This window comes from Thamnophis sirtalis, unplaced genomic scaffold (genome assembly GCF_051295495.1).
Source record: "Thamnophis sirtalis isolate CommonGarterSnake01/CBP01778 unplaced genomic scaffold, rThaSir2_p1.2 scaffold_12, whole genome shotgun sequence".
NCBI classification, from domain to species: Eukaryota; Metazoa; Chordata; class Lepidosauria; order Squamata; family Natricidae; genus Thamnophis; species Thamnophis sirtalis.
Genome location: NW_028261392.1, coordinates 61,771,893 through 61,785,498, shown reverse-complemented (window position 1 = coordinate 61,785,498; position 13,606 = coordinate 61,771,893). Strand labels below are relative to the sequence as shown.

Here is a 13,606-nt window from a genome sequence, read left to right as displayed (position 1 = left end):
TTTTTGACACTGTCCTGTGGGAAAAGGTTCAAAATCAGACACAGGGCTTGCTTTTATCTGCAGAAAAGCTCTGAATACAATTGCCAACATCTCTCTATAGAGATTACTTAAGAAGATTTACAGTTTGTGAGTTTCAGTTGCATAGAATCTTTTTGAAAGATTTTTGAAACCCACCACTGGCCCATTGATAAGCAAACACCAGCTATGGTCTTTCCCTGTTTGTTATAGGTCTATAAAGTTGTAGTAATGTGCGCTGCATCTGTACAGGAATACTTTACACAAAAGTATACCTTTTCAAAACTCTCTATATGGTGGACTTGTAAAAAGGTCAAAGCATTTTGGATAAAAATATGATGGATTATGCAAAATATTCTCAAAAAGAGGATAAAGATTATTCCTCAGTTATTCTTGTTAGGTATAATTACAGACTGTACAGTTATAGAGACTACTTTGATTCTGAACTTAACAACGGCAGAAAGATTGTTGGTGACGCAGTACTGGAAGAAGGAAGAATTGCTTACAATTCAAGAATGGACGTTGAAAGTAACAAACTTAGCAGAGATGGCCAAAATCTCAGGATATCTGAAGGATCATTCAGATGAGAAATACAAGTTGGAATGGAGAAGACGGACTGATTATATTCAAAATAAATATGGGACTAAGAAATTTCAGTTAGCTTATGAATGAATGAGCAAGGAATGTCATAACTTATCTAAAGTTAGCCTTACGAAAGGGGAGTTAAAGTACGAGTGAGGGATGATGTTAAAGTTAGTTAGTTTATTTTAGTATATGGTTGCTAAATGTTTATACCCTGTATTTGCTCTTGGAGGTTATGGAGGGGGGAGGGGATGTGGGGTTGGGGGGAGGGGAGAGGGAGGGAAGGTATATAATTGTAAAACTCTTTAAAACTTTTAATAAAAAACCCCAAAACTTTCTTTGGAAATGAAAATCCTCTTTTTTGGGTGGCGTATACAGAGTCAACATGCTTTCTAGATAGCTTGTATGTCTTCTAAATTTAAATGGGAATAATTATGAATTTCTAGCGAAAGAACATTTGAAATGTTGATGGCTAATCACATTATTATGTAGCTTATCTCTCTCTTACACATGCACAGATCTCACTGTTTTTTCAGCATTATGTAACCTAAAAAAAATTATTTCTCACACGATCATTCTATAATTTATGGCAATATGTCATGACTTCACACAACAGCAGCTGTTAATGATCTTGGGAGATGAGTCACAATCTTACAATCAAACTTAGATGCTAGGCAAAAAAAAAAGCAAATTATGATCTCTCTTCCAGCTTTCATAGAGTTCACATTTGCTATCAGTTATAGTTTATAGTTAGTTTATAGTTTTATTGATTTGTATGCCGCCCACTCCCGAAGGACTCCGGGCGGCTTACAATAAAACAAGGGAGGGGAATAATACACAAACAACATTAAAATATACAACAGTCACAATCTCCGGGGGGCTAAATATTACGAGAGCCCCCTGGCCTGCTGGAGCAGCCAGGACTTAGCAGCTTTGCGGAAGGCCGGGAGGGTAGTAAGGGTCCGGATCTCCACGGGGAGATCGTACCCAGTTGGGTAAGGATCAGATACCCTGTCTTGGTTTTAAATTGAAAACCACACAGTTACTCAGTAAAGTCACATATGGCAATCATAAACCATCTCTCAGAGTGGTTTGACACCAAAATGATCAAGAGACTGTCAACAACAGATTGGCAGGGGAGAAATGAAAGTGGAGAAACATCTATCTATCTCTCTACCTTTCCCACTTTTTTAAAAAATAAGTCTTTTTGATATCACAATCATTGGTTTAAATTTCCCTCAGAGCTGGGAGTTGGATGAAAGACAAGACCCTGGACCTTTGAAACACTCTCTTCTGCTTTTTCCTGAGGCTGAAGTTCTCAACATCAGAAAAATCAGCCTGGGAGAAAGTGGAGTTCTACATCTATTATAAGATGTATGCAGCTTTAATGAATCACGACTGCTGTATTGTTGAGGCTTTATATTATATCCATCAAAGACTGCATTTGAAATGGAGAGGTTAGAAAATGGAGATCCTTGTTCTTTAAAGCAGCCAAATCTGGCGCTGTTCCCTGACACAGTGCTGAAATAGCTGAAAGATGAACTACTGTCTGCTCATCTATCTTAATTCTGTAAGTTCCCTTCAGTTGCTGATGAGCAGCATTTGCTGTTGCCTTTGTGATGGCAGCTTTTATATGAGAAAACGGTCCTGTGTTGTCTTTGAAACTGACCCTCCTCTTTGCTTCTTTCTCATCAATGAAACATACTACGGTCCAGGGGTGGGTTCCTGCCAGTTCTAACCTCTTCTATAGAAGAGGTTCCACAAATCTATTGTGCCGTTTAGAACCGGTTCCAGCTCCCTCCCCCTGCCCGTCCACACATCATCAAGATGAAGAGTGAGAGGAGGAATTCTGGGAGTTGAAGTCCACAAGTCTTAAAGCTGTCAAGTTTGAACACCCCTGGTTTTTTTTCCTAAAGGGTTATGGGTGCAAGGGTCTTGTAACTTGACAGCTTTAAGACTTGCGTGCTTCAAATGCCAGAGTTTCTGAGCCAACATTTCCGTTGCTAAGCAAGAGCGTTGTTAAGTGAGTTTCACCACATTTTACAAGTTGGCCACGCCCACCCAGTCACATGGCTGGCAAGCCACTACGACCTGGTCACGTGGCTGGCAAGCCACTCCCACCTGGTCACATGGCCGGCAAGCCAATCCCACAAAGCAGGCCACACCTACAGAAGAGGTTCTAAAAATTTTTGAAACCTACCACTGCTACTGTCAGTGTCCAGGAATTTGCCTTTATAACACTGTGAGATAAGGAAGGATGACCATTTTGCAGAATGAGATTGGCAACACGTACATGAAATAAAGATTACAAAGTATTTATTCTAAACTTTAAACAATAGCAAGAAGCTTTAATTTTTAACAACTTAGCCATAAGATTACTAGCCAGATCAGTGAAAACCCTCCATTTTAGATGTAACCGAATGCTTATTCCTTATTTTTATATAAATAAATGCACACAGAAATACACACACACACACACACACACACACACACACACACACTCATATACATAAAAACAAGAACTACCTTTTTGTTTTTGTGTTCAACAAATTTCCATTCTTAAATCAAGCCATCCATCCAGGATGCATCAGGCTTACTTTTATATATTCCAAATATTTGGATGCTAATGCCGATCGGGCTGCCTTTACCTAGTTAATTTGGGAGCTTTGTTTATACTTCAGATTTTGAAGTATGTGTTTTGTATATTGACTTGACTTCAAGGAAGTACACAGTAGATAAACCCGTAATGAAACAAACAAACAGACAGACAGAAATGTCATTTAAGGAGATAATAACTCAAGTAGAATCTCATTCAGCCATGGCTCATAAGGTCCTTTGATACTCAAGACTGGCATAAGACATTTGGATATCTGAATAGCTAGTGGGTGGCTTCATCCAATGAAAGTGGCATATTCAATGTACTCAAAAGTTTGGGTTTTTTTTACATATGAGGCAGAAAGTACTCCATGTCTTTGACAGTAAAAGTACCACGTTAACCAATACATAACCAATGATCTGTGGCCTATGCCGTTCTATTCCCTTGATGTAATGTAAGCGGTGTTCTTTTTTTAATCTCATTTCAGCTACGGGGTTGTGAGTAGCAACTTTTCACACTCCTCCGTGAATTGATTTTGAAACTTCTCCTTTTGACACTTTGCCAGAAATAGCAGGAAATTGATTTCTTTCAAACAGCTTGACAATCACAGCCTTTGGTGCAGAGTCAATGTACTGTAGGCTGAAATTGTATGCACAGAATGCTTTGTGATTGTTCCTAGTCTGGTGGGAAGCACAGATTGGAAACAGGACTTGCCATGGGAAACTTTGCGAGAAGTTGCATGGCGCCTTCTCCTAGTGCTAACCCAAGCAAGCCTTTCTGATAGCAATGTAACAGACAGATACGCAAACCAAATTCTTCCGTTCAAGGCCCATTTCCCTCACTTGGGTTCCCCCCCCAAAGATAAACAAGAAACATAATTACCCCAAAGCATTCCTGTGAGTAAGGGCCCAGACGTACAGTCAGAAAGCCAGATCGATAGAGAGGTGGAAAGAAAACAGACAAGATCAGGGAATGGGCCATCAGCAGAGAGCAAAGGAACAAGGAGACTGTTGGAAGAAGATTTGCATCTGAAAAGAGCAACAGCCTCATCTCACAGCCTTGATATCCTGGCATTCCATTATTTTTTTTCCACCCCAGAACCCACCTTCCTTCTCTCATTTGCAACGAGAGTCATTTCAGATATGATGTGTTGGTTGCTTTACACATGTTTAAAATGCTTAATGGGATGGTGACAAACATGTGTTTACAAGCTCAAATGTACACATGCATTCATCAGGAGGAGGAGTGACTGGCTGTTATGCGTTGATTTTCAAAGCAGCGTTTGCTCCTTGGCAGCATTAATTAGTAAAAAACAAACAAACAATAACTGCAGGAAACCCTAATCTCTCTAATTAAGTTCAATTTGGCCCCAAGTGACAGGTGAAACAGTCCTTAGCATCTTTCCAAGTGGAAAATTATTTTAGGCACCTTGGTGCAATTAGGAGTTCGAATGCAGGGCAGTCAGCAGGAAACACGCTGGTTAACATTTGTTCCAACTACATGGCATAGTAGTAGTTCAGATTTGCACACAAGGGCAATTAACACACGTGGAACCCCTTGAAAGAAAGTGGCTCTGGGGAGAAATCTTCAAGTAACTTCTTTGATCCAAACTGACCTTTCTTGAAAACCAGCTATCAAGAGTTTTATTATATGCTTTACAATACTCTCCAATTTAGATCTATGGATTTAAAGTCGTTTAGTTGCTGTGATTTTCACTCAAGGTACCCAAAGCACTGGCTTCTATAGGAAGGATCATGGATCGTAACATAGAATTCTCCAGGTCTTACAAGACGCACAATCCTTAAAGGATTCTTGAAAATAAACCATCCATGAAGCTCAAACAGATTTTGAAGAATTTGGTAGGGAACCTAAATACCAACAGCAAAGAAGATAGGAAATGGTTTAGATTGACTGGTTCTTTTAAAATCAGAGGCACAACTCCAAGTACCAAATCAAGAAATGGCTGCCACGCTTCTTGAACAATTCTGATAAACATCTGTATTTATCCCCAAAGGCTGGGGACAGTCTGGCAAAAGAGTCAGAGAGTTTTGGTTCAGAGGTCAAATCATTTCTAAGAAATTAGTAAATACTGTAGGCCAAAACTGTGTTAATTTTGTACTTCTTTTGTTTTTGTGTGCTTAAAATCAATATCTTTTTACAAGTTCAGTGACAGTTTTTTTTCTTTTATTGATGCATCAGATTGTGCATGAAGATAGTTCCTTTCTTTCTTGAGATAATTATTTTTTTCCTAATATATTCTTTGGGCTCTGTAAAAAAATAGGAGCCTGGGGAACATTTTAATAATATTATCTTGTGATCTTTTTCTCTTCTTCTGTTCAATAGCGTTCGATTCTTCATGGTTGCCAAAACAAGTCCAGGCAGTATTCTTGGCAAGGTTTTTCAGAAGTTTTAAACATTAAAAAAAATGAGTTTAACCTACAGTACTCGTCATGTACTATACATTACGAACTGGGTAGTTGTATACTTACCTCGCAGAATACTGCAGACAGTATTAATATTTTAAAATTAAAATGTGATTTGATACGTTTCTCTTCTTTAAGTTTCCCTTTTCTTTATCTCTTGTGAGATGAGTCAGTCTCTCAAAAAAGGAATGAGAAGGGTGCACTTCAGTGGTGGGTTGCTTATCCCGTTCCAACTGGTTCGGTTGGAACGGGGCTGGCGGTGTCCTCGTGCACGCGCGCAGTTCACGCATGCGTCTTAGCGCCTGCGCGATGCTCCAGCTGCTCGCGGAGAATCACGCAGGCGCTGTATGTGCCATCCAGCTGCTCACGGAGAATCGCACAGGCGCTGTATGTGCCATGCGCCTGCGTGGAAGTGCAGAAGCCTTCATAGACCGGTAAGGAGCGCGGGCTGGCGGGTGAGCCTTTGCCGTTCCCGGAAGTTACTTACTTCTGGGTTCGCCGACCAACCGGTTCGTGGGGACCGCCGCGAACTGGTTGAAACCCACCCCTGGTGCACTTCTTAAGACTATCCAGTGTCACATCAAAAGATAGGTAATGGCAAATTTCCCAAACCAGTAATATGAAGACCCAGAAAAATATAATAAGCATTTTAAAAGACTGATAATCCTAAAAGATGGATTTTGTGTGCATTCTGTATTGTTGTATTGTGAACTGAATGAATTGTATGATTTTAAAGCTCACATTGTGTATTCAGCTATACTCATCTTAATATAGAGAAAATAAGTCTAGAAGTTAGGCAAAATTCTGGCTCAATCAAGATTATTATTTTCTTCATATATCTGCCCTACTTTGCCTGCAGTTATTCTTACCATCCATCCATCCAGTTAGAATTTTTTTTAAATCACATAAAATATATTTCCTCATATTTAATCATCATAAAAAATGTCTGTGAGCGATGGCTAAACCAGCAAGGGAAACAAGCATGCTATTTTAAGTGATGTGATGTTTTTGAAGTAGCAGCCAATGAAATTTTGAGCATTGGTAGCATGGTTCTCATGTATGTAAAATGATCTGAACCCAGCCCAAAAAATGCAAATACTTACGCCAAGGCAAAGGCCATCAGCGCTCCAACAACCACAATGAAATCCAGGATGTTCCAAAGATCCCGAAAATAAGAGCCATCTTGCAGTATTAATCCCTGATCAATCATCTAAAGAAAGATAAGGACAAGCTCTTATACTTTATACTCATAAGAATAGAAGAATAGCAATAGCAATAGCAATAGTTAGACTTATATACTGCTTCATAGGGCTTTCAACCCTCTCTAAGCGGTTTACAGAATCAGCATATTGCCACCAACAACAATCCGGGTCCTCATTTTACCCACCTCGGAAGAATGGAAGGCTGAGTCAACCCTGAGCCGGTGAGATTTGAACAGCCGAACTGCAGAACTGCAGTCAGCTGAAATAGCCTGCAGTGCTGCATTTAACCACTGCGCCACCTTGGCTCTTCTAACCTAAGCTCCAATTTCTGATTATGAGCTCTTTACATTCAAATCCCATTACTGAGGCAACAGTAAGCCTATATCCAAATACATACCTCCCAACGACCAACAAGATCACACAGGTTGGGCCTCCTCCGGGTGCCGTCAACTGGACAATGTCGGCTGGCGACTCCCCGGGGGAGGGCCTTCTCTGTTGCTGCGCCGGCCCTGTGGAACGATCTACCTGCAGAGATCCGGACCCTTACCACTCTCCCGGCCTTCTGTAAAGCCGTTAAGACCTGGCTATTCCAGCAGGCCTGGGGCTGTTGATTGATATCCAGCCCCGTTTAGATGGGTGATGTGAATTTTAATACTGTATTTTTTATTTTATTCTATTTTTAAAATTTAAATGTTTCTTGTCTGTGTGAGCCGCCCAGAGTCCCCTGGGAGTGGGCAGCATACAAATTCTAATAAACTTGAAACTTGAAACATATGGAGAAAGATAATTCACTCAAGCCTTAAGAGGTTGTGGGAGATGGATGTAGCAATAAAGTTGCTTATAATTTCATTTTAAAATTAGTAAATAAAAAAACGCCATCAGTTAGCTTCGGAAGTTAAATTCTGTCGAATTTGTTTTACATTATAGCAGTGTTTCTCAACCTTGGCAACTTGAAGATGTCTGGACTTCAACTCCCAGAATTCCCCAGCCAGCATTCGCTGGCTGGGGAATTCTGGGAGTTGAAGTCCAGACATCTTCAAGTTGCCAAGGTTGAGAAACACTGCATTATAGTACAGTTGAATCAGCAGGAGTATCACCAGAAGAAGACATGTCAGGTTGACCAAATCAAAATTGGGGCACTGTAACATAAATCACACTTCTTTTTTTATACGTGTTACAATAATGCACGCCTGCCTTAAAAAGGGAACGAGTTTGGACTGTCCTGCTTTGGTATCATTCTGACACAAGCAGTGGGATAAAAGGAATAAAAAGATTAGTTTGGGGGTCTGTTGTGATGCTAGAACTTATCTAACTTATGCTAAATATGTTCCCAAGAAGTGAGAGCTAGCGATTTCCTTCCAGTTATACAACAAAACGAAAAAGCAAACTAGGGCAAATTCATACAAAACCTATTTATAACTGTTTATAAGACTCATGCCTTAAAAAAATAGAAATGAAATCTGCTCCGCTAACTACCGACTATCAGCTGCTGAAAAGGAGGCCCTCTTTGTTATCCCGCAGAAGACATTTTCACACCATATAAAATCCATTACTTGAACAATACAAGTACTGGGTGAATTGGTTAAGGTGTTCAGTTCAGTTCAGTTCACTTTATTTGTATGCCGCCCTTTTCCCTGGGGGGACTCAGGGCGGCTCACAGTTCAAAAGGGGTGGGGGAAGGACAAACAATTTACAACATAAAAGCACTACATCATTTAAGAACTCAACCGTCATACAATTCGAGTAGGGGTTAGAATCTTTAACCCCAGGCCAGCCGGGATAGCCAGATTTTAAGTGCGGCGCGGAAGGTCTGGAGGGTGGTGAGGGTCCGGATCTCCACGGGGAGTTCGTTCCAGAGGGTCGGAGCAGCCACCGAGAAGGCTCTCCTCCGAGTAGTTGCCAGTCTACACTGGCTGGCTGATGGAATTCGGAGGAGGCCTAATCTATGCGATCTTATCGGTCTAGTGGAGGTGATTGGCAGTAGGCGGTCTCTCAAGTACCCAGATCCAATACCATGAAGGGCTTTGTAGGTGACAAGTAGCACCTTGAAGCGCACCCGGTTGGACTGAAAAGACTCAGGTTCAAGTCTAGAAAAGCTCAAAGGGTGATTCATTCAGCCTAGTATCTATCTTTTTTCCTCAGCTGACCTCACTGGAGGGTTTTGACAAAAAAAAAACAACTAGCAGAGAAAGTGTTGAGTACACTGCCTTGAACCCCTGGAGAAAAAGTGAAAGGTAACTTAAATAAAACAAATTAGCAGAATACAAATGTTTCTTAAATAGTCATTACACAACTAAAAAAGCTCAGTATCTTTCAGTTCTCTTAGAACTTATTTGGAGAAAAAAAAAATCAGGACGACAGTTTTGCTTCCTAAATGCTGTGTCTTCTTTTAGAAACCCCGTTCAGTAGGAGTGACATTTGAGAAGTGATAGGGACGTGCAAAAAGTTATGCTAAAAAAAGTCCCATTTTTCTCTTTCTGCTGAAGAAACTGTTTTATATTCTGTTCCTATAGAGGCCAACACTCGCCACCCACAAAGAGGAAGTTACCGTTTTTGTCATTATAAACTGAGATGGCACTAACATCTCAGCTACGGCTGCTCCCGTATTAAAGTTGGCAGACTCGGTTAACTGCTGAAGAGATTAGCTTGGTCTTGGATAATTCTACCTTTTTAATACAAAACGTTTCACTGTAATTTTACTATTGTTGTTGTTGTCGTTGTTGTTCGTTTGCAGCACTCTGCAATACCTTAGTGTGGGTTTTGGGCATAATTCTCTGACATACCTTTTTAATACAAAACGTTTCACTGTAATTTTACTATTGTTGTTGTTGTCGTTGTTGTTCGTTTGCAGCACTCTGCAATACCTTAGTGTGGGTTTTGGGCATAATTCTCTGACATACCAAGAAGTGGAACAGATGACAGAGATAAGAGCCGAGGTGGTGCAGTGGTTAGGGTGCAGTACTGCAGGCCACTTCAGCTGACTGTTATCTGCAGTTCAGCGGTTCTAATCTCACTGGCTCAAGGTTGACTCAGCCTTCCATCCTTCCGAGGTGGGTGAAATGAGGACTCAAACTGTGGGGGCGATATGCTGACTCTGTAAACCACTTAGAGAGGGCTGAAAGCCCTATGAAACGGTATATAAGTCTAACTGCTATTGCTATAACCAAGGAAAGACAATTTGGTTTAGCCAAATTGTGAAATGAAAATGCTTTCGACATTACTTTATTGCCATCACAAAATTTCCCAGAAGGAAAGAAAAATTTCTAGAGCAATTTCTCTAAACTGGTATCTTCCAGAGGGTAATGGATTGCAACTCCCAGAATTCCTACAGTAGTTTGTTGAAAAAGTTGTAATAAGTCTTAAGAGCCATCCCAACCGACTTCCTAAAAGTTCAGAGCTCCTTCATTGAAGTTTAACTTCATTGAAGTTTAAAAAAACATTGAATCATATATTAAATCATTCCTTAATAATATATAGTAACAATCCTGCAAAAATCTCTCAGGGTCCAGCAAGTGGCAGTCTAAGGGAAACTCAGTTCTCAGAAATGTTGGATCTCAATTAATCTAGCCATTCTAGAGAATTTATTTGGAAGATCCATTTTCTTGAAAAGAGATGACGAAGCTCTATGGATATGAAACTGTCCACTGTCTTCCAGCTGACTCAGGAAAACACTTCTCTTCTCACTTACCTTAATAATCATCTCAAAGGTAAAGACTCCAGTGAAAACATAGTCAAAATATCTCAGGACCTGCAAAGAATGGAAACAATGGAACAGTGTGGAATAAGAAAGTATTGTCAAGTTGCAGAATAAAATTGAAGGCTTATAAATTAAATAAATAAGTATAAAACAATCTCATTCTGAAGTTTAAACAATGGCAAGGAATGTTGGTTTTTTTAAAAAAGCTTATATAAATAAGTTATACCTTATAACTTATATAACTTATAAAATGGCAAGCCAGATCTGTGAAAACCCTCCTTTTTAGATGTAACAGACTACTAAAACTAATGTCTTTAACATGACTTAGCAAACGGGTTTAGCACTTTTAATTGTTTTGTTTTGAAAGGACTTATTCTCATTAATAACACATTATATTTAACATGTGTTATATTATGACTTTTGAAATGAATAATGTCCAGAATACAATTCATTAGAAATATCTCCTCCATGTCCAGGGACAGGGTTCAAAAATGTTAGCAAGGGGTTCTCTGCCCGGTTGCTGGGTGGGCGTGGCCTAGTTAGCCTCCTGCACTATGGCGACCGGGGGCGGATGTGTTTTTGCCCTCCTGGGACTCCGGAGGCTTTCCTCAAGTCTCTGGGAGGGAGAAAACAGCCTCCCCAGGCTCCGGAGGCCCCCTGGAGTTCAGAAATGGACCCATTTTCCACCTGTTTTTCGCCTTTCCTGAGCCTCTGGATGCGCCCTGCACTTATCTGCATCCAAAATGGGCCACATGCAGACTCCTGGGAGGAGTGGGGTGGGCAGGGCCAGCCAGGAGTGGGATTTGGGGGTTCTCTGGACTGCACAGAATCTTAGCTAGAGGTTCTCCCGAACCCCTGCGAACCCCCAGCAGCCCACCCCTGCCAATATCCATTCCCTGCCATGGAATGCAAGCTAAGGCTACCTGAAATCCTTGGTTCAAGACTGGAACAAGAAGAGGCTGGTGAAAATAAGTGTTTTTTTTCAAAATGGGAGGAAAAGATGGGAGGAAAAAATGAAACCTAGCTTTCTCCTGTTTTAATAATGCAAATACTTGGAGGTGATCAGTGGTGGGTTTAAAATTTTTTTAGAACCTATTCTGTAGGTGTGGCCTGTTTTGTGGGAGTGGCTCAGCGGTCATGTGACTGGGCGGGCATGACTTGGTGGGCGTGTGACCGGGTCGGTGTGGCCAACTTGGAAAATATGGTGAAGCTCACTTAACAATGCTCTTGCTTAGCAACCAAATTTTTGGGTTCAATTGTGGTCATAAATTCTCTTTCTTTTTCTTTCTTTCTTTCTTTCTTTCTTTCTTTCTTTCTTTCTTTCTTTCTTTCTTTCTTTCCTTCCTTCCTTCCTTCCTTCTGTCTCTCCCCCTCTTTCTTTCTTTCTTTCTCTCCCACTTTCTTTTTCTTTCTTTCTTTTTTCTTTCTTTCTTTCTCTCTTTCTCTTTCTATCTCTCTTTTTCTCCCTCTCCCTTCATTCCTTCCTTCCTTCCTTTCTTGTGTGTATCTCTCCCCCTTCCTTCCTTCCTTCTTTCCTTCCTTCCTTCCTTCCTTCCTTCCTTCCTTCCTTCCTTCCTTCCTTCCTTCCTTCTGTCTCTCTCCCCCTCTTTCTTTCTTTCTTTCTTTCTCTCTCTCCCACTTTCTTTTTCTTTCTTTCTTTTTTCTTTCTTTCTTTCTCTCTTTCTCTTTCTCTCTTTTTTTCTCCCTCTCCCTCCCTCCCTCCCTCCCTCCCTCCCTCCCTTCCTTCCTTCCTTCCTTCCTTCCTTTTGGAATGGGTTCCAAAAGGTACATTAAATTTCACGAACCGGTTCTGGCATACCGGTGCGAACTGGGAGAAACCCACCCTTGGAGGTGATTATACCAAGAAAGTGAGCAGTATTAATACTGTATCTGCTACCCACATTATCAAATGTAAACTGCTGTTAAAAATGGCAGTAACACCGTAGAACCTGCTTTAGAAGTTAGCAACCTCAGCTGTCAGGTTGGACAACAATTTGAAGGGGCCTTGGTACTCACTGAGCTTTCTTGCTTTCTTGCAAGGGACAGTCAGATTTGGGTAATGAAACGTCTGCAAGGAAGCAACCAGGCTCAGAGAGCAGCATGGACCTTTCATTCACAGAGCCGAGGTGGCGCAGTGGTTAAATGCAGCACTGCAGGCTACTTCAGCTGACTGCAGTTCTGCAGTTCGGCTGTTCAAATCCCACCGGCTCAGGGTTGACTCAGCCTTCCATCCTTCCGAGGTGGGTAAAATGAGGACCCGGATTGTTGTTGGGGGCAATATGCTGACTCTGTAAACCGCTTAGAGAGGGCTGAAAGCCCTATGAAGCGATATATAAGTCTAACTGCTATTGCTATTGCTATTTCAACCACGAGCTATAAATATTCTCCTTTATTGGGGCAACAATTTCTACAGTCTGGCTGCACCTTAAGCTTTGTGTACTTGCTGTTACGTCTCCTCTGATCTGTTTTCTGTCTGCCGCTGGCATTTTGCCACAGCAGCAAAATGATGTTCTTTGCTAAAAGACCACAGAATCCACTGTTCCCTTTCTGCAAGGAGCAGCCAGATGCTCGCGGAAAGCAAATGAGCAGGATCTGAATGCCATCGTGCACCCTCCTGCTCATGTTCCAGCGATTCAGAGGCATGTTTCCACCTACGTCCTGCCGCACACTTTGGCACCATCCTGTAGCTATTACCGTGGAGCTCTCACACTAGCTGGAACCGCTGAAAATGTAGCCTACACAAGCAATGCGCCTATCCTTTGAGGCCCCCTTTTCATCAAACTGAGGAATGCAGCTGTTTTAAGAAGCCTGCTTCTCTCCTGTGTCTAGGTACAGAAAAATCTAAAAGCCACTATTTTAGAAGTCAGTAGTTCTGTGTTGCCTTCCCCAATTTCTACATAAAACAACTGGCAATAACAGCAGCGTCCCTCTTCCGAGTTAATTTGCCACTCACACTGGTTAACTAATTATTGCCTTTGGGACTAGAGAAATCCATTCATCAAACTGGAGATTGGGAACTAAAGAGCAAGCATTAATGGCCTCGGCAATTCAAATGTGTAAAATGAGGCAAGTCCGATGTTCTAAACTCCTG

At 41.2% G+C, this 13,606-nt stretch overlaps 1 protein-coding gene across 1 annotated transcript in view; it reads right to left on the bottom strand.

Annotated features, from left to right (window-relative positions):
• CACNA1E (calcium voltage-gated channel subunit alpha1 E) overlaps positions 1 to 13,606 on the bottom strand; it is a 407,324-nt gene that overhangs the window by 81,359 nt on the left and 312,359 nt on the right. The window contains exons 25-26 of the mRNA XM_087726930.1: positions 10,507 to 10,566; positions 6,720 to 6,826 (exon numbers count right to left, since the gene is read on the bottom strand). Of these exons, the coding sequence (XP_087583056.1) occupies positions 6,720 to 6,826; positions 10,507 to 10,566 (167 nt within the window). The remainder of the gene's footprint in view (positions 1 to 6,719; positions 6,827 to 10,506; positions 10,567 to 13,606) is intronic.